Source organism: Podarcis tiliguerta (assembly GCF_965153285.1).
Source record: "Podarcis tiliguerta genome assembly, chromosome: 14".
Lineage (NCBI taxonomy): Eukaryota > Metazoa > Chordata > Lepidosauria > Squamata > Lacertidae > Podarcis > Podarcis tiliguerta.
In genome coordinates, this window is record NC_139547.1 from 27,288,551 (window position 1) to 27,314,788 (window position 26,238).

The 26,238-nt window shown below is 49.5% G+C and overlaps 3 protein-coding genes across 5 annotated transcripts; 2 read left to right on the forward strand and 1 right to left on the reverse strand.

Annotated features, from left to right (window-relative positions):
* The first annotated feature begins 1,139 nt into the window (after window positions 1–1,139).
* HDHD3 (haloacid dehalogenase like hydrolase domain containing 3) lies at window positions 1,140–2,977 on the forward strand. The gene has a single exon (XM_083412322.1). The coding sequence runs from the start codon at window positions 1,812–1,814 to the stop codon at window positions 2,532–2,534; it is 723 nt and encodes a 240-aa protein (XP_083268448.1). The 5' UTR covers window positions 1,140–1,811; the 3' UTR covers window positions 2,535–2,977.
* A 499-nt stretch (window positions 2,978–3,476) lies between these two features.
* On the reverse strand, window positions 3,477–13,082 carry BSPRY (B-box and SPRY domain containing). 2 transcript variants are annotated; one of them, XM_083412198.1, is made up of 6 exons: window positions 12,752–13,082; window positions 12,155–12,253; window positions 8,622–8,852; window positions 6,322–6,347; window positions 4,729–4,853; window positions 3,477–4,577 (listed from the first exon to the last, which is right to left on the reverse strand). In XM_083412198.1, exons 1-6 carry the CDS (start codon window positions 12,971–12,973, stop codon window positions 4,057–4,059), a joined length of 1,224 nt encoding a protein of 407 aa, XP_083268324.1. In that variant the 5' UTR covers window positions 12,974–13,082; the 3' UTR covers window positions 3,477–4,056. The 2 variants fall into 2 exon arrangements, with proteins under 2 accessions (XP_083268324.1, XP_083268325.1); XM_083412199.1 differs by having other exon boundaries at window positions 6,322–6,344; window positions 12,752–13,051.
* WDR31 (WD repeat domain 31) lies at window positions 10,093–26,235 on the forward strand. Of its 2 annotated transcripts, none has more exons than XM_083412263.1 (10): window positions 10,093–11,562; window positions 14,253–14,335; window positions 16,535–16,664; window positions 17,868–17,942; window positions 18,870–19,014; window positions 19,101–19,201; window positions 21,908–21,975; window positions 23,224–23,365; window positions 24,376–24,538; window positions 25,924–26,235. In XM_083412263.1, the coding sequence occupies exons 2-10, from the start codon at window positions 14,289–14,291 to the stop codon at window positions 26,082–26,084; spliced, it is 1,032 nt and encodes a 343-aa protein (XP_083268389.1). In that variant the 5' UTR covers window positions 10,093–11,562; window positions 14,253–14,288; the 3' UTR covers window positions 26,085–26,235. The 2 variants fall into 2 exon arrangements, with proteins under 2 accessions (XP_083268389.1, XP_083268388.1); XM_083412262.1 differs by lacking the exon at window positions 10,093–11,562 and adding an exon at window positions 13,104–13,311.
* Window positions 26,236–26,238: the final 3 nt, after the last annotated feature.

Below are 26,238 nucleotides of genomic sequence, written 5' to 3' on the forward strand. Positions count from 1 at the left end.
CGTGGGTCTTGCTCACCTACCAACTCACCACTGCACTCAGACTTCCCCACAGCAAACACCAGGCAGGTGGCACAACGGGCAGCAGGGAGCGCAGGCGATTCCCAGTCCCACTCCCTGGTACCCACTGCCAGGAAGGGGATCCTGTCAGCATCCCCCTCCTCTCCCCACCCCAGCAGTGCCTCCCTCATCCTCCCCCCACCTGCCCACCCCATCCCCTCCAAGGGAGGTTGTTTCCTGGTGTGATACCCAGGAGAGGTAAGAGCAGGAATGCCCCTCTTGCCTAGCCACTAACTCACCTGCCCATCCAGATGGATGGATGGGTGAGGTGCTGAGAAGCTTTGTAAGCCGCTTTGAGAGCCTCTTGGGGCTCTGAAGCAGAATATAACAAGCATTCCAGATAATGCCCTTTAATCCTAGATAAGGGTGGAGAGAATTATCCACTCCAAGAGAGAGCTAAATGACCCCAGCCAGTGCCTTCTGCTTTGAGGTCTCCAGTGAAGGGTGGCAAGCACAAGACCAACTGCCCACTTGCCCCCAGCCAGGGTGGCCAATGACTTCTTATCCTGCACCCACCCCCGCCACAGGAAGGGCACAACCTGAAAGGGATCGTGGCAGTGCCCAGAGGGGAGCTGGCCTGGGTGGTTCCTTGTGCAACACCACCCTTTGAGTTCCTGTCGGAAGGCCAGCCAAGCCATGCCCACACCCAGTTCCACCTCTGCTGTGCCCCATGTGCCTCTCACCTTCCTGCCCAACTGGTTCGGCTGCCTTTTTCTACTCCTGCTGCCTCACAAGCAGGAAGAGGGGCAGTCAGGCACCAGGCCGGAGGGGGGGGGGGCACGACACAGGTTGTGTGTGGGAGTCTCTTAAAGCAGGGGAAATGGGCTGCAGAAAAGAAAAAGGGATCTGCTGCTAGAGTTTTGTTTGGCAGCGGATCTGCAATTGTGGGTTTCTGGACACACACCTGAACTCATTTTTTTAACCTTGCAAATATCAAGTATCCTTCCCCCACCCCGTCCAGCTGCTGGCCATATCTAGGACTGCATTTTTGTCTGAAAGGCTTGTGAGCTTGATTCTGGCACCAAAAGCAAATTCCCAGGCTGAGAACATGCTGAATTTTAGGTGGGTCTCTCCCACTCCCCACCTCACCCTGCCTGCCCATTTCTTGAAGCGTGTCTTTCGGATGCTCCTCGTAAAGGTCTGATCAGAGTACGTAGCCAAAGTTATGTTCCTGCCCTCTCTGCTTTCATTGTTTCAAGGTTTTGTAACTTCATTAAGTGTTTCATCAGTTGGTGATTTATTTCTTTTTTAAGCGTGGGCCATGTTGGAAGCCTTTGCAGAAAAGCAGAATGAAAACAGTTGAAAGCACTCAAAAGTCTCCCTCCTTCAGCCGCTGCGGCCGTCCAGGATTAGTCATTAACCTGTTACTAATTCTGCCTCCTGAAAGCACGCTGGTCAAAGGTGGCCGCTCTCATTTTCATTCTCTGGCCTTGGACGTCCGAGCAGCAAGTCCACCCCTCCAAGTGAAAGTCCCCTTTGCAGGGCAGCCGGATTGGCAGATGACAAGATTTTCCTGCCAGAGAAAGGGCCTCCTCTGTCAGAGCTTGGAGACAGAAACCAGTTTGCAGACCTGCCAGGACAGAGCTTACAAAGTCATGCTGGCTGGAGGCTGTTGGATTTTCCCTTCGAGACCTTGCTTGCGTTGGGGGGCCATGAACCAAACTGTGCCAGTCAAGATTTTGCCCGTGATAAGATGTGTTGACGCCTAGTTCCCCTCTCTCGTTCCCCTCTCTTTCTAGGCTAGTGCTGACACCATGCTGAAGCTTCGGCTCTTGACGTGGGACGTGAAGGACACCCTCCTTCGCCTCCGTGTCCCCGTGGGCGAGAGCTACTCTGCTGAGGCCCGGGCCTGTGGCGTCCAGGTACAGGCCGAAGCCCTCACCCAGTCTTTCCGCCAAGCCTACAGGGCCCAAAGCCTGCATTTCCCCAACTATGGCTCAGGCAGAGGCCTCAGCTCCAAGCAGTGGTGGATGGATGTTGTCATGGAGACGTTCCGGCTCTCTGGTGTCCACGGCAAGGAGGCCGTCCGGCCCATTGCGGAGAAACTCTACCGGGATTACAGCAGTGCCCACAACTGGGAGTTGCTCCCGGGTGCCAGGGACACTCTGCAACAATGCCAGAGGATGGGGGTCCCCATGGCAGTCATCTCCAACTTTGACCAGAGGCTGCAGGAAGTGCTCACCCGCTGCGGCCTCCGCCAGCACTTCGACTTTGTCCTGACCTCGGAAGAAGTGGGGTTTGCCAAGCCGGACAAGCGGATTTTCCTGGAGGCGCTCCGCATCGCAGGGGTGTCTCCTCAGCTGGCAGCCCACGTGGGGGACGACTACGTGAATGACTACAAGGCAGCGAGGGAGGCAGGGATGCACAGTTTTCTGTATAAATCAGGTTGCCAGCCTCTCGAGAAGGATGCAGAAGTGCCCAACGTCCACATCCTACCATTACTGACACACCTCCCGTCCCTTATAGAGAAGGGCTAAGAAGGGGAGTTTTGTCAGGGTTCAGCTAAATCACACCTGGTGTCCCTCCTAGACTGTATCACTTCAGTTGGCAGGTGGAAGGTGAGAGAGAGAGGAAACATTTTATGTTCTTCTACATTAAAAATAGTAATAATTAAATTAATAATCTAATTTAATTTTTAAAATAAAAATAAAGGAGGTAGCAGGATCGGGGAGAAAGATAATGGGCCTGCCCCCTGACACCCACGAGTTATTTATGCATGTAATTACTTTTGAGTCAGTTTGTGACCCAAAAAAGGACCTCTCCCAAGTTTAAAAACTTGAGCTTAAATTATTTAGCACAATTTCATAACAAACAGATAATAAAACATAGGGATATTTTAAATACCTAAAGTATTTGGTTGTTTATATACTTTTGTTTGTATGTGCCTTTTAAAAATAAATAAAAATGCTCTTAGAATGCATATCCTTGTGCCCCTGTTATATAGCCTTGGGAACCAATGAAATGTGAACCTGGAGGCCTGGCTGCTTTTTAAAAGGCAGCCTATTTCTGTTATGTGATGCAGTAGAGAAAGATTGATGGATGTGATTAGTTGTGATTCTTGCATTGCTGGGGGTTGGACTAGATGACCGTTGGGTCCCTTTCAAATTCTACCCTTCTATTACAGTATTCTAGGATCTCCCATTTTATTGCCCCGTGCTGTGTGTTTGCCACAGTCTGACAGAAAAACAAGAATGCTATGCAACATTCTGCATGGTTCAGCTTCCTTTTAAAAAAAAAAAACAAGTTTCTACCCCTCATGGTCACAAAGGTATGCTAGAAAGTATGTGGGAAGAGAACAGGCTTGCTAAAATCACCGAACGTGCTGGTGTCGGTTTGAGGAAGACTGAATGAGATTCTTAGCAAACTGGACTGAGGTTCCCAGCAAAAATGGGGTGGGAGGGAATGTGCAAAACAGTAGCTTTAAATTATGCAGCTTTAAATTCACAATTCTAGTATTTAAACAGTAGCTTTACATTCATAATTATAACATTCGGTGATGACAAAAAGCAGCAACATGCTCCATCCATTATGTAATTTGCACAGGTTGCAGAATCCTCTTTTCCTAGTCAGATTTTTTTTTTTAATTGCCGGCTCTGTCCCTTTCCCCTCAGGGACTAGTACAGTACAATTGTCTTTTCTGACTGGACTCGTGGTGGCACAGTGCTAAGGCTAAATAAGACTGAGAATGGCCATCTTGGAGCAGGTGGAATGTCCCTCCCAAGCCAAGCCTTTCAGCCCCTGTCACTGACTCCGTCATGGCCTCCTCTGGTAAGATACTTAGCTGCAAACTGCAGCTCCCATCTGCTCTGAACGCAGAGCCAGAGACAGCCCGTGGGTTGCCCCAGAGCAAAGCCCTCTCGCTTCCTGGCACAAGTTGGCATCGTCCTGCCAGAACCACAGGGCTCATCTTGCTGGAATATAAGGTGATCCAGCCCCGCTCAGCTTTAGGAAATAACAACCTTGGTGAAGATGACTGCAACCTTGCAGTGTTGGCTCTCCTCACATCAGAGAGAGGCTCTGATCTGCCACGGCCAAGGCTGGGTAGATGGGGCCGGCAAAGGCTTCGTGGTGCATGTGCAGAATGGCGCAAGAATCCGGGTCAAAAAACAGCACCTCTCCAGCATCCAAGTCCACCAAGACTCCAATCTCAGCCGGGCACTTGAGCATCTCCACTGCCTGGTGTCGGCCGTTGTGGGAAAACTGGAACTCGCTGCCGTAGCGGGAGAAAACCCAGGAGGAAGCGTTGCAACCCAGGCGGGCTTCAGGCCCAGCCCCCTTGCGCTCCAGGGAGCCATAGGAGATGCCCAGCTTGTAAGCACCACTTTTGGCCACCCGGACTCTCCAGGCATGGACCCCCGAACAGAACGACTCCTCGGCCAAGGCGTTGGGCCAGTGGTCAAACCGTGCCGGGCCACCGGGGTCGGGCCTGCTGTTTTTCTTGGGGCTGAAGGTCAGCGTTCTCTTGTCCTCCGAAAGCTGCAAGAGGGGGCTGACTGTTTTCTCATCCACGTGGACTTCATCTGTTCTGGGTGGAGAAAGAAACTGGTCACCACAAACTCGGCAGAAAGGTGTTGGGAATGTAGCCAACTGAAAGGCAGCAAAAGCAAACCTGGAAGGCAGGTGGAGGTGGCCTGGATAACGACCCCCACCCCACAAGGGAAAGACACTGACCTGAGGCCCGACAGAGAACAGCTAAGGCCCATAGCCGGCTCACTAATGGACTCTGGAGGCACCATGGGTTAAAGTCCAGCTTTTCTGACTCCTGGGGCTTCAGGATTCCTTCAGCTTCCTCTGTCCTAAACCAACACAACAGAAGCAACTGGGGTCAGTTTTAACGTACCGCTTTTCAATTCATTCCCAGTAAAATACAATGTTACGTACAATATATATCAGTATCCTTAGCTCTTTAGGGTACAGTGGTACCTTGGGTTACATACGCTTCAGGTTACAGACTCCACTAACCCATAAATGGTACCTCGGGTTAAGAACTTTGCTTCAGGATGAGAACAGAAATTGTGCTCTGGCGGCGCGGCAGCAGCAGGAGGCCCCATTAGCTAAAGTGGTGCTTCAGGTTAAGAACAGTTTCAGGCTAAGAACGGGCCTTCGGAACGAATTAAGTACTTAACCCGAGGTACCACTGTATTTATTTTTATTTTATTCATTAAATTTGTAGACTGCCTTCTACCCGTAGACCTCAGGGCAGTTCACAACATATAATTACAATATAAAAAACACAAAACACATGATAAAAATAAGAACAGAAAGGAGGGAAACAATAGCTTTCCCACCAGGCCTGTGGACAAAAGCTTGCCCAAAGGAGTAGAACAGAAAGAAACACAAACTTGCACACACACACACTGGAAGGAGGCAATGAGGAAAATGCTTTTAATAGCACAAAATACATTTACAGCATTTTAGAAAAACACATCAGAAGCAGAAAGGCCACTAGGGAGGCGGTTGACCTACTGGGTAGGAAGGGAATTAAAGGGCTGACAGAGGAGGATATTGAGAGAGCAGAAAGGCAAGGAGATGCAAGAGAGGACATCCTAGACAAATTAAAAACAAATAAATCATTCAATCTAGACAGATTCCATCTGAAGAGTTCTTAAACAACTCAGAGTGTGAAACTGCTGTTGAGCCTAACAATATAAAACATTTCTTTTAAAGAGATCCCAAAAAAGTGCAGGCCAGTTGATACCAGTTCTGGAAGCATTACCAGCAGCAACATTAGGAAACATAGGGAAGAACAGGTCTTGCTGAAGGTAAATCAGCATGGCTTCTGCACAAGTAAGTCCTGTCTGACTCCCCTTTAGAGTTATTTCAGAGTGTTGGTGGGAATCTAGACAGCGGTATCAAAACCACCAGAGGTGCCTGAGCAAACAGCTGTCCTGAAACAGGAGGACAGCTCTTACATGTCGGCAGTTAGTTAAGGAACAAGAAGCAGAGAGTAGAAATAAAAGGCCAGTTACAGGAAACCAGGCAAAGGGCCTTCTCGGTAGTGGTGGCTGCCCAGCAGAATGCCTTCCCGTCAGATGTCAATAAGATAAATAACTATACGAATTTTAGAAGGCATCTGAAGGTACTCCTGTACAGGGAAGTTTTTAATGGTTGACGTTTTATTGTGATTTTAATATTTTGTTGAGACTGGATGAAGCCCCTTTGGTCAGGCTCCTCAGGCCTGTTGCCATGTTCCTATGCTCCTACTTATTGCTTTTTTTGAGATGGGGGGAGGTAGAAGTAGGAATCAAAGATGTGTTCACTCACCTCTCAAAGATTTCCTCCTCTGCCTGCTAGACACAGAGAGAGAGAGAGAAAGTTACTAAAAAGACCTCTATGAAAACAGAAAATTACCACTGCTAAATAGATGGAGGTCCATTTGACGCCATGGATGGGGACCCCAGAGAAAGAGTGGAAAGGGGCCCTGGCTCAGCTCCAGGATCCCTGCAGTGAAAAAGGGGGGGGGGCTCAAGTTGAGGGTGGGCAGGGGAAAGACCCTCCTTGGTCTGAGAGACCCTAGAGAAGGGCTACCAGACAGAGCCCACCTGACCGGGTTCAACAGACACAAAGCCTGGCCTGGTACAGTCAAACCTCGGTTGTCGAACATAATCTATTCTGGAAGCCTGTTCGGCTTCTGAAATGTTTGAGAACCAAGGCTGATTGGTTGCAGGAGCTTCCTGCACTCAAGTGGAAGCCGTGTCGGACGTTCGGCTTCCAAAAAACGTTCAAAAAGTGAAGCGTTTACTTCTGAGTTTTTGGCATTTGGGAGTCGAAACGTTCCAAACGGAGGCGTTTGGGAGCCGAGGTTTGACTGTACAAAGTAGCTTCCTATAAATTGAAGCATGGCACAAAATAAATCACAAAATAATTTTATTTTGTGATTATATTGTTAGTTGTGATTATGTTAAAAATGATGTAAAACTCAATAAAAATGTTTTTTTAAAAAAACCTGAAGCATGGCAGCTTTTTAATTTTTTAAGAAAAGCCCAACATGATGACATTTTTGTTTTATTTTTAGCTCTTGCAATTTGACCACAATCTCAAGACGAGTTTCAATATAAGCAGGCAGGAAGCCAGAGACGGATTATGATTGCCCTTTCCTTAACCACAGATGACTTCACTTCTTCCACCCACCCCACCCACTTTTCCCATAGCCAGACTGGGGGGCTGCCCTGCCAACCTCAGCCTGTCCGCCAGCCCCTGCCTGCCTGTCTTCTTTCTCCCATCCAGTCTAGCAGTGGGTGTCAGGGGCCCCTGCCTACCAGCTCCCTTCTCTGCCTTTGTGCTGATTCTTTGGACCTCAGCAGGGAACAGAAGGATGGAGAGGAGGGGGCAAAACTAGAGCAAGCTGGCTCCTCCTCCTTCTAGCTCTGGCTCCGCCCACTGTGTGGCTCCCTGCTTTCTGCCCTTCCATTTCTGTCAGGCATCAGCCACCACTGGCCGTAGCTATGGTTGGCCATCATGCCGTGCTAACCATGGATAAGGTGAAGCAGGGCTTGCTCTTAACCAAGGTCTAGAACCAGATTTTAAAAGCAGTTCACAGCCAACCTTGGTTCATGTGGATATGGTAGGTGGGCTAAGTGTAGCCAACTGAAGGGGAAATCATACAACCGACCCAGGGTACGTGTGTGTGTCACCCTGCAGTTTCATCCTACTCCCATAGCCTGAAATCACTGTCAGAAACTATTTTGGTCTCCCCTCCCCCCTCGATTTTCATGCTTTATCTTTTTGTAAACTGCTTTGAGGTTGTTTTTTCAATCATTTTATTTACGACATAAACCAAATAAACAAAAAAGCGGGAAAGAACTTTTTGATGGGCATCCAAGGTTCAATTCTATTGCTGTTGAAATCGTCTCTGGGGAAAAATTTATTTATGGAGGTATGAATTTGTTAAGCTCTTTCACCTTTTATAATTCAACACAATCTTTAAAATAAAGAAACAGGCTTTAAAATTTATTTCTGCTTTGATACTGCATTTTTGGGACGCGGGTGGCGCTGTGGGTAAAAGCCTCAGCGCCTAGGGCTTGCCGATCGAAAGGTCAGCGGTTCGAATCCCCGCGGCGGGGTGTGCTCCCGTTGTTTGGTCCCAGCGCTTGCCAACCTAGCAGTTCGAAAGCACTCCCGGGTACAAGTAGATAAATAGGGACTGCTAACTAGTGGGAAGGTAAACGGTGTTTCCGTGTGCGGCTCTGGCTCGCCAGAGCAGCAATGTCATGCTGGCCACGTGACCCGGAAGTGTCTCCGGACAGCGCTGGCCCCCGGCCTCTTGAGTGAGATGGGCGCACAACCCTAGAGTCTGTCAAGACTGGCCCGTACGGGCAGGGGTACCTTTACCTTTACCTTTACTGCATTTTTAAGGGCATGCTTGTGTAATTGTCATTTTGTTGGAGCTTCCCAAAATTCACGAGTTGCTTATGCCTGTCGACTACGAGCCAAAGAATGGAGAAAACATTTATATCTCTGTCCATTTCACAGCTCACCATAAGTGAGAAATAAACCCATAAACCAAGCACATGCAAATTGCGAGGCGAGGTGAGCCTCACTTGGGACCAATCGCCAATGCTTACCACCAGGCCAACATCATCTGTGCCGGTGATCATGGTCACCATGTAAGTCCGGAGGGCGTCCAGTTTCCGTAGTGATTCGTTCCAGTGGACCTGCTGGGTGAGGATGTTCTGGTGGGCACGCTCCTCCTCTGAGTGGGCCACATCCAGCAGCCGCTGCTCCTCGCTCTCACACACAGTCCTCACAACGTTCAGGCGCTGGATCAGGACCTCCCGGGCACTGCTGGCCACAGTCTGAGAAAGGAGGACAAGGTGAAATGGGAAGCTGCACGACACAAGGTTGGGACACCAGCCCACCCAAGCCCCGTGTGGGGAGCAGCACTACAATTCCCATCGTCATCAATCATAGAATTGTAGCGTTGTAAGGGACCAAGCAAGGGATGCGGGTGGCGCTGTGGGTTAAACCACAGAGCCTAGGACTTGCCAATCAGAAGGTTGGCGGTTCGAATCCCCGTGATGGGGTGAGCTCCCGTTGCTCGGTCCCAGCTCCTGCCAACCTAGCAGTTCAAAAGCACGCCAAAGTGCAAGTAGATAAATAGGTGGGAAGGTATACGGCGTTTCCGTGCGCTGCTCTGGTTTGCCAGAAGCGGCTTAGTCATGCTGGTCACATGACCCGGAAGCTGTACGCCGGCTCCCTCAGCCAATAAAGCGAGATGAGTGCCGCAACCCCAGAGTCAGTCACGACTGGACCTAATGGTCAGGGGTCCCTTTACGTTTAACGCACCAAGCAGGTCATCTAGTCCAACCCCATGCAATGTAGTAATCTTTGGCCCAATGTGGGACTCGAACCCCCAACCTTGAGATTAACTGTCTCATGCTCTACTGACTGAGCTGTACCAGGTCTTCTCTTTGGACTGGGTCTTTCCCAACCACCTGCTTTCTGACACCCCACTTTTAAACTGGAGGTGCCATTGGAGATGGGGCCTGGGAAATGTCTGCATGTCAAGCCAGACAGACTTTCCCGTGGACCAAAATGGGCTGGAGAGCGTCAGGGCAGAGCTCCCCGAAAACGAAACTTCCCACAAGGGAGTCATAGGCCACAAAGGCTATGTGGTTATGCAGAGACAATGGGCTGCAGGAACTTATTTCCTTTTCGTAAGCCTGCCGGTGGTTCACTGACGCATTTCAAACATACAGAAGAAGATGAGTCCTGCCTTTGTTCACTGCTAAGGGCCGGCACACTCATGAGGCAAGGTGGGGCGGCCACCTCAGGCGGCAAGATCCACAGGGGCAGCAGATTTTTAAAAATTAATATCAAATATCTTTGTACCAAAAAGCTACTGTATTTTTTGCTCTATAAGATACACTTTTCCCCTCCTAAGAAGTAAGGGGAAATGTGTGTGCGTCTTATGGGGCGAATGCAGGCGGGAGGCTCTGCTCGGCGCTCCCTTTAAAGAGTCGCATGGAGCGTTTGTGCAACTCTTGGGGGTTTTCCCCCCTCGGGGAAAAGCCCCCAAGAGCCGCACACACACTCCGCGTGCTCTTTAAAGGGAGCACGGCTCTTGGGAGAGCCTTAGCCGCACGCAGCCTCTCCTGGGCAGGGGATGAAGGCTCCCCTTGTCCGGAAGAGGCTGCGCGCGGCTATCCCATAAGCCAGGGCAGCCAGTGGGATCGCTGCGCAGCGGTCCCGCTTGCTGTCCTGGCTTATGGGATTCAGAATTTTCTTCTTCTTGTTTTCCTCTTCCAAAAACTAGGTGCGTTTTATGGTCTGGTGCGTCTTATAGAGCGAAAAATACGGTAATCTAAATAAAAACACAGACCAGAAAAGGAGAGAGAGAAACAGACAGGAAGACAGAGAAAGGAGAAAGGGAAAAGGGAAAGGGGAGGGAAAGGCCTGGGGAAAAGAAAAAAAGAGAACTTCCGAATCTTCATCTGTCATCTATATATGAAAAATATTCAACACATCCACTCCAAGATTACACCCAACAAATCCACTTTCTACAAACCAACATTACATAGTCAATCTTCAAAACCAAATATCATGAGCTCTTTTTCACGCAAAAAGTCTGTAAGACGTTTTGAGTCTTTAGTAAATGTTGACAAGGACTTTTCTCTGATTAAAAATTGTAGTCTTCGCCATCTCAGCTAAATCCAGTAATTTTAGCAACCACTCCTCCATGGTTCATGATGTAGAACTTTACTCCCCCTTTCTTCTCTGGTGGGGGGGGGGCGTCATTTTGCGGTTCGCCTCAGGGGCCATAAAATGTCTTGGTCCAGCCCTGCTGCTAAGGATTCCTGCATCTGCTCTTGAGCTTAAGCGCCAAGCAAGGTCCACGAGGACAGCAAAGGGAATCCCAGCAACCAGCTTTGGCTGGGTGACACCTCCACCCCCAAAATGGGACAAGGAGCCTCCCACAGATTCCTGTTTGAAGGTGGAAAGCTGCCAACTCTTCGGACTTCAGGCTCTGGCAGAAATCAAACATAAATTCCTGCCCCACATATACCCTGAATCATCTGGTCCCCATGCCAGAGGCAGGTTTCATCCCCTAAGTCACAGTCACAGGGTAGGAGGGGGCTCCCTAAGAAGAGACCCCCCTCAACTCTCCAAGTCCCACCTGTTAACCAAGGTTAGGGACAGGTTGAATCTGCCTGAGACGGTTGCTACCTTTTTCCTAGCAGGGCTCTCAAGCCTTTAACAGCTGCACCACGTTAAATAATAATTCAAATAATATCCAAGACTATGTTTCAAGGCAACTCATTGACATTTAAAACAGTACACCCCCCCCCACACACACACAGAGGGAGAAAATGGGTTTTAAAACAAACTCAGTACGAACACCTGAGACAGAGAGACTGTTTCGTCCAGCAGGAAAAGCCAGTTGGAGCGAAAATATCTCCCATGGTTTCTGGAAAGCGCAGAGAGCTGTCGTATCTCAACAGGAATGCTGTCTCACAGAATGGGACAGCTACACCGAAAGCGCTGCTCTGAGTCACTGCACAGCAGGTAACTGGTTTTTTTTTTTTTGGTGGGGAGGGGGGGGGACACACAAACTTGAAGGAGGAACTTTCTCACAGATCATCTGTATTTCAAGTATCCTGATCCTGACCTGTATAGGGCCTGTTTGCACCAAAGCCTTCAACGTGTACTGATTGATAGCCAGTGCAGACCTCACAAACAAGGGTCATAGGTTGCCAGAATACCCAACACATGGAGCAATCCAGCAGGTGCAGTTCGCAGACGGAAATCCAACAGGCACAGGGTCAAGCTAGACCTAGTGTATTTCTGCCTTTTCAGCAGTTGCGAAAGGCACAGGAGCCCCACAAGATTGCACCTGCGAAAAATGGCTCCTGGACCAGAGGGGGATATCACACAGCAGCCTCTGCCAACCTTGGATCCTCCGATGTTGCTGGACTACAACTCACATCATCCCTGATCTAGCTCACTGCTGGCTGTGGGTGATGGAGGCTGTAGTCCAGGAATATCTGGGAACTCCAAGTTGGGGGAGGCTGTTATGGATGGGGCAGGAGACCCCAAAGTTATGTGCACTAGGGGGTTAATAATTCAGCTGCAAATTCTCCCCAGACCACATTATTACCACAACACGCTTCTTCTTCTCTGGCAACACCTCTGTGGCAAATTTGGCAATTGTGGCACTCTGGAGCTGAAGCTTTTCACACTCGTCCACTATTTTGTTCTGAAACAAATAAACAAAAAAAAAATGAGTAGGGGAAAAGTAGGATGCTGAAATCTCCCCCTCCCTCCATACGCTGGTGCTTTCAGTGTGAAAGGGAATAAACTATGCCTCTAAGTATGTGCAGAGTGCATCCCCTGCCCAGCTCACCCCAAAACAGGCCTGGGGAGTTCCAGGAAGGAGCTCATTTACACTGGAAACCGGAAACCAGGCTGGCACCAGCTCTAAAATACAAAACTCCACTGGGGCTTAAAGCTCTGAAATGGTGTCCTTGGGCCTCTTCCCGCATGCCCAAAGTCCCCATTTGCTGACATTTGGGAGGTGGTGATGCAGTGCAAAGGGAATGCACTTTGCATATGCTCAGATGCACTCTTAATAATTCTACAAATACCCGGCAGGGAAATTCGACTGGGGATGTGTGTGGAGAGGGAGAGGGCTTTACCACATTACCCCTAACAGAGCCGCCCCGTCCCCAGCAGCGCCCTCCCCGTCGAGGCTCACCCTCCTCTCGGCTGCCTCCTCGGCCAACGGGCGCACCCGGTGGTCCCGGCAGCCGCCCTGGACGGGACACTGGGCGCAGACGAGCCGCCTCTCGGTGCAACAGAACCAAGCCAGGTCCAGGTCGTGCTCCGGGCAGACGCCTCCAGCTTGGGGGTGCCCCTCACCGGGGCTTGGGGTCTCCTCGAGGTGGCGGCGTTCCCCCGCTCCCGGCGCCTGAGCCATGGCGGAGAGGGAGGAAGGACGGAGGGCGCGCCGGGCCAGGCACCTGTTGCGGCAGCGGCTCAGGTGGGCGGGCCGCGCCGTCGGAGCCTCCCTGCCCTGGGGATGCCCCGCCCGCAGCAGCAGCAAGCAGCAGCGCCGGGGAGCGCCCCTTCCGCCTCCATCCGGCCAGAGCCTCCACGGGCAGGGGCAGTCTACCCGCGCAATATCCGCTTGCTGCTAAGGAGCTAACTGGCTGTTCGACGGGTGCGGAGAGACGGCGGCGAGGGGCAGAAAGGCACCAAGCGGCTTGGCTCGACCCGGCAAAGCAGTTCCAAGGAATAGCCGGTCGTGTGGCTCAGGTGCTGAACTGCCATGGGCTAGACTAGAACTCAGCCCCCGGAGTCGAGTTGGGACGGGAGGGGTTGGGGAAGCAGGCAGAATAACAAGAGGGGTCCGAGCATGTGCAAAGCGCCACCCTCTCTCTCCAGCGCTAGAGCAAACCCTCCACTGTACACGTGCACTTTGCTTTTCAGAAAATGGGACCTGCTCCAGTGGTTTGGGGGGGGGATCTCCAGGAACGATGGCCGAGGGTCTCTCTGAGCATGTGAAGAGTCTCTGCCACTCTCCCCTGCAGGCGTATCACCTACCAATTCGTTTATCTTGATGCAAGAACCGCTGCCTGTGTCTCAATGTTGTCCTGGGTTGAGGTTCATCTCCCTGCTAATCCCAGTCAAAGCTCCTCACCAGGGAGGGAAGCGCTCTGGAGACGGGGCTTTGCAACTGATTTTATGCCACAGAAGCACTATTAATTAATGAATAGCCCTACTAGTACTACTACTAATAATACTATGGTTTTATTATTGTTCCTGAGCATTTCACAGTGCCCTGACATTCATAAATTAAGCAGGCTAAACTTTCTCTGCCGTGTTCCCCGAGGCAACAGCACAGTCCTGAACCCATCAGGGGATAGGCAGGAATGGTGGACCAGCCCTAAGCCAACTATAATGGATGTGATAGCTTTTCTATATATAATTATATTAATTATTTTTAATTTTACAACGGCTTGCGTTTCCTGCTGGTTTGTAGCCTTCCCCCCCCCGCCAAACAGCAACAATGGAAGATAAGAGCAATGCTGTCACAGGTTTGGCATCTGCACTGGCATACTTCTGGAGCTAAGAGGCGGGAGGAGGCTGGGAAGGTGGCCAGCAGATGAGAGGGGCTTGATCAGAAGCTGCTGAGATGTGTGTAAACATAAGGCACTAAGTTCTTTCCTTTAATTCCTTCCCTGTCCTTCTGCCAGGCTAAGCGCTTTCGTCCGGCGAGTGCCTTTGAGATCATGGGGAAACTGCAGAGCAAAATTAGCCGAAACTCCTCCAAACGCAGGTAAGGGGTGCAGGGGGGGGGGACCAAAGTGGTGATTTGGTGGGATTGCATTTCCCTTTTGTGGATTTAGATGCTGGCTTTTCATCTCGCTCCTCTCCCAGCGGGGCAGCCTGGCATTTCTGTCTCCTAGCAGCAATCCTGCGAGGTTGCCTGATGACAGAGAGAGGAAGAGGGCTGGCCAGGCGCAGCTCGCAGCTCGCGCAGCTGCCTTGGGCGTCCAGAGGGTCCCTGGTTCAACCCTTGCCAGCACCTCCAGCTAAAAGGAGCAGCAGGTGGTGGGAAGGACCCTCCCCTTCCTGAGCCCCCAAAGAGGCTTGGAGGAGCTCTGGCGCTCTGAGCCAGGAGTTTCTTAATTAAAGGCATCCTATGCAGGCAATGATTTTTTAAAGTGTCCACTTAGAAGGCTTGCTGGAAGAGGGGTCACACAAAAGGCAAGAGAGACAGCACCTGTCTGATTTATGCACTGTAGTGGGAGGGAGTTCCAAAGGGTCGCAGAAAGGATTACCTGGTGAGGTGGTATCTGCAGCAAGCCGAGCATAGTGACCGGTTGGTTGTAGCAAGGGGTGAGGTCATCTTTCAAGTCTCCTTAGCCGAGTGATTTAATTGGCAGCCAGTGCAATTCTTTCAGTACCGCCGTCGTAGTGCCAGGGCATTATTCTGCCCCGGTGAGCAGTTGAGTCTCTGCATTTTGCATTTCTGGGACAACCTCAGGGGCAGCCCCACACCAAGCACATTGCAGCAGTCCAGCCTGAAGAATAACAGTGCATGGGTGACTGTGGTCAGGCTATCCCGGTCCAGAAACAGACATAGCTGTCTTGCCAGCTGAAGCTGGTTGATGCAGAGGTCACTTGGCCCTCTAGCTACAGAGATGGATCTCGGAGAAGAAGCAGTAGAAGGTCCTTATCCAAAGCAGGCAATAGATTTAGTTGTCTGGGCTCGGGAACCTGCTCATCCACAGTGCCTCTGTTTTGCCAGGATTCAGACTCAGAGGGCCTTCTTGGTAGTGGCGCCTGCCCTGTGGAACGCCCTCCCATCAGATGTCAAGGAAATGAGCAACTATCCTACCTTTAGAAGACATCTGAAGGCAGCCCTGTTTAGGGAAGTTTTTAATGTTTAATGCTATATTGTGTTTTTAATATTCAATTGGGAGCCGCCCAGAGTGGCTGGGGAAACCCAGCCAGATGGGCGGGATATAAATAAATTATCATCATCATCAAGAGGGCATCTCAGCTCTGACTCTCCAGTCCCCCTCTCTTTGCAGCCCCTCAATAACTCTTCTCCTCATTGACCACCTTGTAATTTCCCTTATTAAGGTTTGCTTTCTCTCTCTCATCCTACCCCTTCCCGTCCCTATCTTCTTTAAATATAGCCTTTATTATTTGCAAGAATTGGCATAACACTTGTTTAAAATGTGGCATTAGACCATCTCCCTTTTCTTTTTAATGTTTTTATTAAAAGATTTCCATGAGTATCAAAAGTACATTCAGTGTCTCTGCTTTCAAATCGTGGAGTCCTTCATGCAGGCCAGTGACATTCAATTTGAGACATTTTTTATTCCATTCCCTCCATAGCCACCAAGTTCCTGGCTTGAACTTTGGACCCTTCTGGCCAGAACAGGCTCTGAAAAAGGAAACGACCTGAACAGAACACAAAACAACGGAGCAGTTCCTGGCTCCATTGCCCCTTGGTTATGAAATTTTGCCACAGTGGAAAGTGGTTGTTGCAATGGGGTGCAAGGGGGCTCCTTTGCCATAAACCGGGATCTAGTGTTAAGGACGCGGGTGGCGCTGTAGGTTAAACCACAGGGCCTAGGACTTGCCGATCAGAAGGTCAGCGGTTCGAATCCCCGCGATGTGGTGAGCACCTGTTGCTCGGTCCCTGCTCCTGCCAACCTACCAGTTCAAAAGCACATCAAAGTGCAAGTAGATAAATAGGTACCGCTCCAGCGGGAAGGTAAACGGCGTTTCCGTGCGCTGCTCTGGTTCACCAGAAGCGGCTTAGTCATGCTGGTCACATGACCCAGAAGCTGTACGCCGGCTCCCTCGGCCAATAAAGCGAGATGAGCGCCGCAACCCCAGAATTGGCCATGACTGGACCTAATGGTCAGGGGTCCCTTTACCTTTAGTGTTAAGAAAACCCAGGTGGGTTTCAGTGCCTCATATCATTCCTGTCTGTTTATGTTTGCCTTCTCCTTTGCAGGGCTGACAGGTATGAGGAAGAGCCCCCTCCTGCCAAGGTGGTTCAGCAGCCCTGTCCTGCTCACTGCGGTGCTGTGGCTTCAGTGGCGTCCCTCACAACTGACCTGTGCGTGTCAGGCGGCAAAGACAAGGTAGCTCGCAGGAGAGCAGCTAGCTGCAGCTGGCAGGAGCGCCTCACTGGTCCCAAATGGAAGAGAGTGTGAGGACTTCTTGGGTCCACCTCTCTCTCCCCCAACCTCCTCCCCACAATCCTGTGTCGTTGCCCCCCTGATTTCTAATGCCAGGTTCACGAAAGAAAAGCCTGGGCAGAACATTGCCTCCCTCTGTGGCCACGTTGCAGCCCCTGGTGGTCTTTCAAGATGGCTGCCTTTAGGGGAAGGCAGTCCAGGGGAGCTGCTGGAGCACAGAGCTCAGCGGGCAGCATGCCATGGATGCTCCAAAGAGTCCGCCTTCCCCTGGGAATCTGGAGCAACATTGAGGTCCATTTCTGAGGGCCTTCTGGTGGTTCCCTCACTGCTGGAAGTGAGGTTACAGGTAGCCAGGCAGAGGGCCTTCTCGGTAGTGACACCCTCCTTGTGGAATGCCCTCCTGTCAGATGCCAAGGAGATGAGTAACTATATAACCTTTAGAAGACACCTGAAGGCAGTCCTGTATAAGGAAGTTTTTAATGTTTGATGTTTTATTATGTTTTTAATATTTTGTTGGGAGTCGCCCAGAGTCAGATGAGCAGTGGCATATTATTATTATTATTATTATTATTATTATTATTATTCTGCTTGGGTGGCTTTGTGTTAATGCTGGAGGCTCCGCTTCCTGTTTTTGTTTGAGGGGAAATTTGCTATCGTGGTGCAACTGCTATGCACTTGAGCGACTGAGATATGATACATGCATACAGGTTTATTGTCCGTTGGCTAGAAATGGAGCATATAAACAAATGGTGCTGCAAACTCAATTTAAAAATGAGGCCTCTGAAAACCAGTTCCCTGTCTAGTGCTGGTTGAGATATATGGAGTCGCAGACAAGCTCAGTTTTGATAGGCCCTTCCAGTTTAAAATTGTGCTCCGTTCCCACTCTATATTTTAACGCAAAGTTTTCCCGTCAGAGGAATGCCACATCCAGACCCATTACCTTTAAAGCACACCTATTCCACCTTAACAGCCATGGGGTCTGTAGCTTGTTAAGGGTGCCGAGAGTTGTTTTGAGACTCTTCGTGGAGCTTCTGTTCCCAGCGCCCTTAACAAACTACCGTTCCCAGGAATCCTTGCAAAGGTGGTACTTTCTGCAGGGATCTGAAATATTTCATGAAAGCTTTTCCCTACTTTCTCTTTCTCCAGACTGTTGTTGTGTACAACTGGCGTCGTGGCACCCTGGTCAGGAGGTTCGTAGGTCACGAGCGAGAAGTTACTAAGGTAAACGCCAGATTTTGGCTGCAAAAATGTTTTCTTTCTGTCCGTCCCCTTGCAAGCATAGACAACAGAGACCAGGACCCCATCATGTACCATCAAGCGCTAAGCGACATGCAACCTTAAGAAAGGGCAGGGACACCTGGGAGGGTGTGAGAAGGTGGCTGCTTTGTGTGCAGAAGGCACTAGGTTCAGTCTCCAGTTGAAAGGCTCTCACAGAAATGGTAAACAACTACAGTGGTACCTCGGGTTAAGTACTTTATTCGTTCCAGAGGTCTGTTCTTAACCTGAAACTGTTCTTAACCTGTAGCACCACTTTAGCTAATGGGGCCTCTCACTGCTGCCGCGCTGCCGGAGCACGATTTCTGTTCTCATCCTGAAGCAAAGTTCTTAACCCGAGGTACTATTTCTGGGTTAGTGGAGTCTGTAACCTGAAGCGTATGTAACCTGAGGTACCACAGTATCTGACTTTTAGCAGACATCCGAAAGCAGCCCTGTTTAGGGAAGTTTTTTATGTGTTTTACTGTGGTTTTATAACTGTTGCAAGCCGCCCAGGATGGCTGGGGCAACCCAGTCAGATGGGCGGCATATAAATAATAAATTATTTTTATTTTATTTATATTTGTATTATATTTGTATACAGCCCTATACCCGTAGATCTCAGGGCAGTTCACAACAAGAAATTACAATATACAAAACACAAAATGCATAAGAAAACAGCAACAAAGATAACCCATTAATCCATCATCATCATCATCATGGGGGGGGCAGCCCTCTCCCTTTTTCTGCCAGAGACCTGGGAGGGTGGCCATTGCCAGTCAGAGTAGGCAGTGATGGGTGGAAGAACAGTCTGAGGCAGCTTCCATGTTTCTTGAACAACCTGTGTGGGAAAGGCTGGTTGTCTGAATCCACTTCTCTTCTGTTCTGCCCCAGGTGACCTGCCTCCCGGCCTCCAACTGGCTCTTCAGTGCTTCCCGCGACAAGACGGCGCTGATGTGGGGGTTCCAGGGGGGCTCTGGGGCAGTCCAGGGCTTCTCAGGGCATGACCTGGTGGTCACTGGCTTGGCTGTCAGCCCAGGTGAGGCGGTGACTCCTGCTGGAGTAAGAAGTCTGTGTCTGGATTCCTGACAGGTTTCTTCACGGACTCTCTCTTTCCTTGTTAAGTTTTCCAACAGCTTTGCACAGGCTCCCGTGACAACACTGTCTGCACCTGGGACATAGAGACAGGGGACTGTTTGCACAGAGCGTCCATTTCCAGGAATCTGGTAAGTGCCAGAAGACCTTGGAAGGGAGAAGCCCTACTATTTATTACAGATGCCAAAGGCACAAATCCCTCGCCCAGTTTTAAAGTGACCCCTTAACCATTTATAGCTAAGTGGAACTTCCATCTCTCTTTCTCTCTCTCTCTCTCTCTCTCTCTCTCTCTCTCTCTCTCTCTCTCTCTGTGTGTGTGCAAAAATGGAGTTCGGTTTATACTAAGGTTACCAGATTTTTTTCAAAGAATCTGGGGACACTCTTTTTTTTAAAAAACCCACATTTATTTCTATAAAAAGTTGTTTTTTTAAAAAAATTAAGAAGTAATATTTTTTCTGTGGTCTCCTCTGTCGCACGGCCTTCCTCTGGGCCCTGGCCTGCTCTCTTGGAGCGCTAGCCCTCCCAGTGCTCTCCTACCTTTCCTCCTGAGTGGCAGCGGCGTGGCAAGGTCAGGGCTCCCCTCTTTTTTCTCCTTCCTCTCTCTCCCTCTTCCTTCTCCTCTCCTCCTTCTCCCTGCATCGGCTCCGGGGGTTTCCTGGCCCCAGAGTGCCATGGGGCAGTTGGCTGGGTGCTCTCGTTCCCGGCTCGATTTGGGTCACGGGGGTGTGTGTGTTAGTGGTTCCCCCAGTTGATGCATCGGGCGGCCCCGGTTCCCTCTTGGCAGTGGCAGTCTCAGCAGCCCGGAGCCAGCCTGGTAGCGCAGTTGGCTCTGGCTGGCTTCAGGAGCTGCTCGCTGCCATGGCGCCCGCCATTTTGCCTCGCCGGAAGTCCCCATATGATGTGTCTTGTGCCGTTGAACCAATCATGTAACATTCATTCCCTACTAATAAATCTACAACATTTAAAATATAAATCCAGGGACATTAAATGAAATCCGGGCACATTCCAGGGATGGATTTTGTCTGGGGACAGATATTTAAATCCAGGGACTTTCCCTGGGAAATGGGGACATCTGGTAACCATAGTTTATACTGAAAATAAAATACCTGCACCAAATGAAGAAAACAGTGAAGTTGGTATATGAAGCCCTTCTTATAATTTTGAAGGAAATGTAAGCAATCCACTTTAAATTATTTACAGTGGTGCCTCGCAAGACGAAAAGAATCCGTTCCGCGGGTCTTTTCGTCTTGCGGTTTTTTCGTCTTGCGAAGCAAGCCCATTGACGGAGTAGCGCTATTAGCGCTATTGACATTTTAAGGGCTAAAAACGGCTTTTTAAGGGGTGGGGGATTAGCGGTTTTGCTGCTAAAATGCTTTTAGCAGCTTAGCGATTCAGGAAAAGGGGTTTTGGAGCGAAAAAAAATTCAAAATTTTTCGTCATTTTTCGTCTTGCGAAGCAAGCCCATAGGGAAATTCGTCTTGCGAAGCGCCTCTGCAGACGGAAAACCCTTTCGTCTTGCGGGTTTTCCGTCTTGCGAGGCATTCGTCTTGCGGGGCACCACTGTAGTTGCAATGCTTCAGCAGCCACCAATTTTTTAAAGGAAAGGTGTGGAGTGTTTATTCCTTATTGTAAATGGAGCCTTGCACTGTCTGCCCACGGAATGCAACGGCACTTACTCTCAGGTAACTGGGTATAGACTAGGGAGCCTTATACTGCAATCCAAATCATTTTTGCTCAGAGCTCGGTCCTACTGAGTTCAAAAGGATTTACTCCTTGGTATGTTCCTGATCATTCTCACAGTTTCTTCTTCTTCTTCTTCTTCTTCTTCTTCTTCTTCTTCTTCTTCTTCTTCTTCTTCTTCTTCTTCTTCTTCTTTCCTGCTTTTTCCCCTGACAGGGACTCAAGGCAGCTTACAGTTAAAAAATTATTTCATTCCATTTATCTTTGGAAGGTGTTGTACACAATCCCTTCCCTCACACATTATTTCTTTACAACAATCCTGTGAGATAGGTTTGGCGGAAAGGTTGTAATTGGCTCAAGGTGACTGATGTAGATGTGTATATGACATCTATGTGTGCAGCGAGATCAAACGCCCGAGAAGCTTCCTGATGTAGAATAGGGTGTCCCTATTTTCATCAGAGACATGTTGGAGATTATGATGTTTATTCCCTGTTTTGGGCTTTCTTACATACGTCTGACTGGCTTTTGTCAGAAAGTGGTCTGGATGAAAGCTTGGTCCCATTTCATGTGGGCTTCTCTGAAATTCTAAGGGCATTCTGAGCTGTGCTGATATTGTTGAGACCGCAAACTAGGTTGTTTTAAAAACAATAGATGCTCGTAAAATCCTCTTCTTTCCGTAATTTAACCTTGAAGGAGTAGGCTTTAGAACTTGGTTTTCACTCTTCACTCCACACGCTGATATGAGACTGCCTTTTTCCCCCAGGGGAGATTATTTTGTTTTGGGTTCAAGAAGCTGTACCTCTCTGTTTGATTCTTTATTTTGTTGTTATTATTTTTTAATGCGATTTTCATAATGTATTATAATAAAGAAAAACAACCTAATCTAAACAGAAACAAAGGAGGGAGAGAGAGGGAGGGAGTGCGAGATGAAAGAAAGAAAGAAAGAAAGAAAGAAAGAAAGAAAGAAAACAAAGTCCTCTTTCACGGGTAAATCTTAACTTGTCCCACACAGAGAAAGGTGATTCCTCTCAGCTCTCACCTGGGAACTTCCCTTTCTTCTTCCATCCTGGGAGATTTTCCCTTCCCTGCCTCTCACGCAGGGGGACCGCTTTCTGATATGGCTAGATGAGCTGCCCATTAATTGTTCTCTCCCACAGGTAACTCATCTGTGCTGGGTTCCCGGAGAGCCATATATAGTCCAAGCATCAGAGGATAAAACAATTAGGTATGTGAGCGCATGGGAGTGGAGACCAAATTGCGCACAAATCCAGCGTTTCTGGCTCTGAACCCAACTTTCTGAAAATTTTGATTTTGAAATTTGAGCTGCGGGGTTCATCGGCACAGGATCCCTTGGAGCTGGTGGGTGTAGCAGACCTTGCAGTTCTTGCCAAAACTTGTGCTGGGGGGGGGGGGGGGGCTTTCCCTGTGTACACCTGGTGGGGCTAAGCTTTCCTCTGTAGCAGAGCTGAGCACCAGGACTACCGCAAGATGTAGTGATGGAAACAGTTTATTTGCTGCGGTGGAATACAGACAAATAAAAAACATCTTTATAGCTGAACTTCTCCCCATCCAAAAGCTTTTTTTATATGTAAGGTAAAGGGTAAAGGGACCCCTGACCATTTGGTCCAGTCGTGACCGACTCTGGGGTTGTGGCGCTCATCTTGCTTTATTGGCCAAGGGAGCCGGCGTACAGCTGGTCATGTGGCCAGCATGACTAAGCCGCTTCTGGCGAACCAGAGCAGCGCATGGAAACACCGTTTACCTTCCCACCAGAGCGGTACCTATTTATCTACTTGCACTTTGACGTGCTTTCAAACTGCTAGGTTGGCAGGAGCAGGGACCGAGGAACGGGAGCTCACCCTGTCGCGGGGATTCGAACCGCCGACCTTCTGATCGGCAAGTCCTAGGCTCTGTGGTTTAACCCACAGCACCACCCGCGTCCCTTTTTTTACCTGTAGCCATCGGTTAAAATCTGTTTTGATTTTTTAAATGCCATAGTTTATGTTTGTAATTAACAAAATCTTCCATATGTGTGTGTGTGATCCAAATCCCCAAGCATCCAACCAGCAAATCCCATTAGGGAACTACTGTAAACACTTTTGGGGTATCAATAACAAAGCTCATCTATTCTGACTAAGTCAAACTGAGCTGCTCCATAGGCTGCAAGGGTGGTTGTTGTTGTTGTTGTTGTTGTTGTTACATGCCCCAAACCTTTCACTGGCTTGTACAAAAGTCTTTTTTTTTTCCCATTTATTGCCAGAGGTTATACTGGGGAAGAAAGATAAATTTAAAACGAGAATAAAATCTCATCCCAGTCATTTTAATCTGTTTTGGTGCTGCTCAGGACTGTAGGGCAGTGGGCGGCCTCTAGCCAGACCTCTCGGGCCGCTTTGGTGGGACAAAATGTCTTTGGGCCAGCCGGCCACCTTGAGCCCTTTCACGTGCCCATTGCTGCCCCTTTTGTTTGTGGCAGGATCTGGGACAGCCGGGAGCTGCGAGTGGCCCATGCCTTCCCTGCCAAGCAGCATATCCAGACGTCCTGCGATGTCAGTTCAGATGGGCGGTACTGTGTCAGCGGCAGCAGTGGCTCTGGCGGTGAAGGCTGTGAGGCTACGGTGAGGTCACCACCAGCTGTGGGCTGAGGCGGGAGCGCTGAGCAGTGGTGGTGGTGGGGAGCTTGAACCACAGAACTGGAGAGGGGGAGACAGGACCCAAAGGGGCATCTTCCTAGCCCAGTCCCCCACTGAGCCTCCCTCTCTGGCTCCGTAAAGGGTCTCTCGATATGGCAAACTTCCAAAACAACCCGCAATGTAGCCACCATTGCTTCCTCAAAGGTATCCTGCTCATTGGCGAGGATTCCGGTGTCAGGGTTGAAGCCAGATGCACAAAGAGTATACCGTATTTTTTCCTCTATAAGACTCACTTTTTCCCTCCTAAAAAGTAAGGAGAAATGTGTGTGTGTCTTATGGAGTGAATGCAGGCTGCGCAGCTATCCCAGAAGCCAGAACAGCAAGAGGGATTGCTGCTTTCACTGCACAGCGATCCCTCTTGCTGTTCTGGCTTCTAAGATACAGAATATTTTTTTTCTTGATTTCCTCCTCCAAAAACTAGGTGCGTCTTTTGGTCTGGTGCGTCTTATAGAGCGAAAAATACGGTAAATTTGTTGCTTAGCTTCTAATGGCCTGGTCATTGTTTGTTTTAACACTTTCCCTCATCAGTGAAAAGAGAGGGAGAGAGTCCCCTCCCTTTGGCTTCCAAACCTAAAAAGACAGGGTGGATGCCGTCGGTGGGAAAATGGCTTGGCAATGCCAGGCCAAAATGGGTGGCAAGGCTGAGTTTCCTCTAAGGGAGTTGTTGCTGCTGACCTGGTGATACTTTGCAATGTGCTGATGCCTTTTTCCTTTTGTTGTATTGTGTTTTACTCATTCAAAGCTGCCTCGCAGGGGAATGTCCCTAAAGGGCACCTTAAACATCTAATTTTTAAAGGTAAATACTGCCCCTCTGATTGACGTTGGAGACCGAAGTGTGTTTTCACTCCAGCTTTGCAACAAGGGAAAGCTCAGTGGTGGAGACAGGAATGAGATTTGGGGAGGGGTATGGCTTCACCACTTGCTCTTCGTTCCAGCTCTGGGACCTGCGGCAGGTGAAGTGCCGAGTGCGAGAGTTTTGGGGCCACTCCCAGACCACAGCATCCTGCATCTTCCTCCCTCGGGGCCTCGGGGCCTCCCCGGCCATTGCCACTTCGTCGCATGACTGCACAGTGAGAGTGTGGAGCCAGGACTCTGGAGGTAGAGCGCTCAGCTCCTCTTGCTGGGGGAGAATTGGCTGCAAGGGCTGCCTTGCTAGATCAGCAAAGCTTGAAGGAAGCAAACACATGTTCTTTCACAGACACTTCACTTAAAGAAGTGAAGGCCTGTAGTAAAGGCGGGGTGGGGGTGGGGAAATCTGTAATTCACATTCTCTATCTGTTAAGTCCATCTATATTTTCTTTGATTTTTGATGTTTCCTATCTTGGACGGATGAAAATACTCACTGGAAGGTGATGGGCAGAAGACAAAGGCCCCTTTGTGAGGGGCAGGGTAGAGAGGATCTCACAGGGTGAGAGACTGAGGGAAGAGGGGGAAGCTGCCAGGTGAGAGATGGGAGAGCTCATTTTTCTGTGTGTGGAATAAGGGTTAAGATATCATTGTGATAGAAGGCCTTGTATTTCTTTTATTTCCTTTTTTCTTCTTCATTTTCTTCTGATGCTTATTCTTGCTTCTTTCCTATTTGCCTTCTTTAGATTAGTTTGGCTTTTATTGTATATACATCATGTTACGTTTTTTCATGTTGCCTCCCGCGGCAATCCGGAAGTACCGGAAAAGGTTACTTCCAGGTTTTGCCGCTCGCGCATGCTCAGTAGCGCTAAATCACACTTCGCGCATGTGCACAAGCGCCAAATCGCACCACACACCTGGGCAGATATGGTGCTTCAGGTTGCGGGCCTTTCATGTTGTGAACGGGCCTCCAGAACGGATCCCGTTTGCAACCAGAGGTTGCTGTATAGTATGTTGTATAGTATGTTGAAAATTCTTAATAAAATTGATAAAAAGGAACCAACAATAACAAAAAACACCCTAATGTGCAGACCGAGGGGTGTGTGTGTGTTCCAAACAAGGAACTTGAGGATTTGCACGAGGTATAGAGGAGGGTATGACTGAACCCTGCATAATTTCACCATGCACAACTTTACACACTTTTATAATGCCCTCCCCTTACTTGCCTTTTCTTGAAATGAAAAAGTCGCAAATGCTTCAAGCTTTCCTCACAGGGGAGTCTCTCAACCCCCTTGGTCTTTTTGGGCACACTTTTCTGTGCCTCCCCCAGTTCTAAAATATTCTTTGTAAGGTCAGGTGAGGTGACTAGAACTGGACACAGTATTCCTAGTGTGAATTTTTTTTGGGGGGGGGGGGGTTCCCTGACTGGCCAGCCTTGCAGCACCGCATCTCATTTCCATGCCGTGACAAGCTTCACCTGTTGAATTTCCACTTTTGGGGTGGCTGTTTGCACAGCCCACCCAAACATTTTGTTTGGCATGTGAAGCAAAGCTGGCTTGACCCTCCACCAAGAGAGGACGAAGGCAGATATTCTCTCCCCGAACACCAGCTGACTGCCTCTTTCTTTCTTCTCCTAGCATGTGTGGCTACTGTCTACCTTGAAGGAGCCGGGGCTCTGCCTTCGCTGGCCGCCTTCGAGAGCGGCTCGCTCCTCTGCGCCAGCTCCAACTCTGGGATTCACTTGCTGAAGTTTAGCTCTGCAAAAGGAACTGACCTCCAAGAAGTGGCCAAGTTCTGAACCCCAGAAACCAGCTTCCATGTGGCGTTGGGGAGCAGCCTTCATGGGGCTATTTGGCTGAAAGCCTTCCATGCTGCTGTGTCAGGGAAGAAGGAAGTGGCACACAGATGGGGGTGCCTGACCGGAAGACTTCACAGGAGCTGCAGCAATAGGA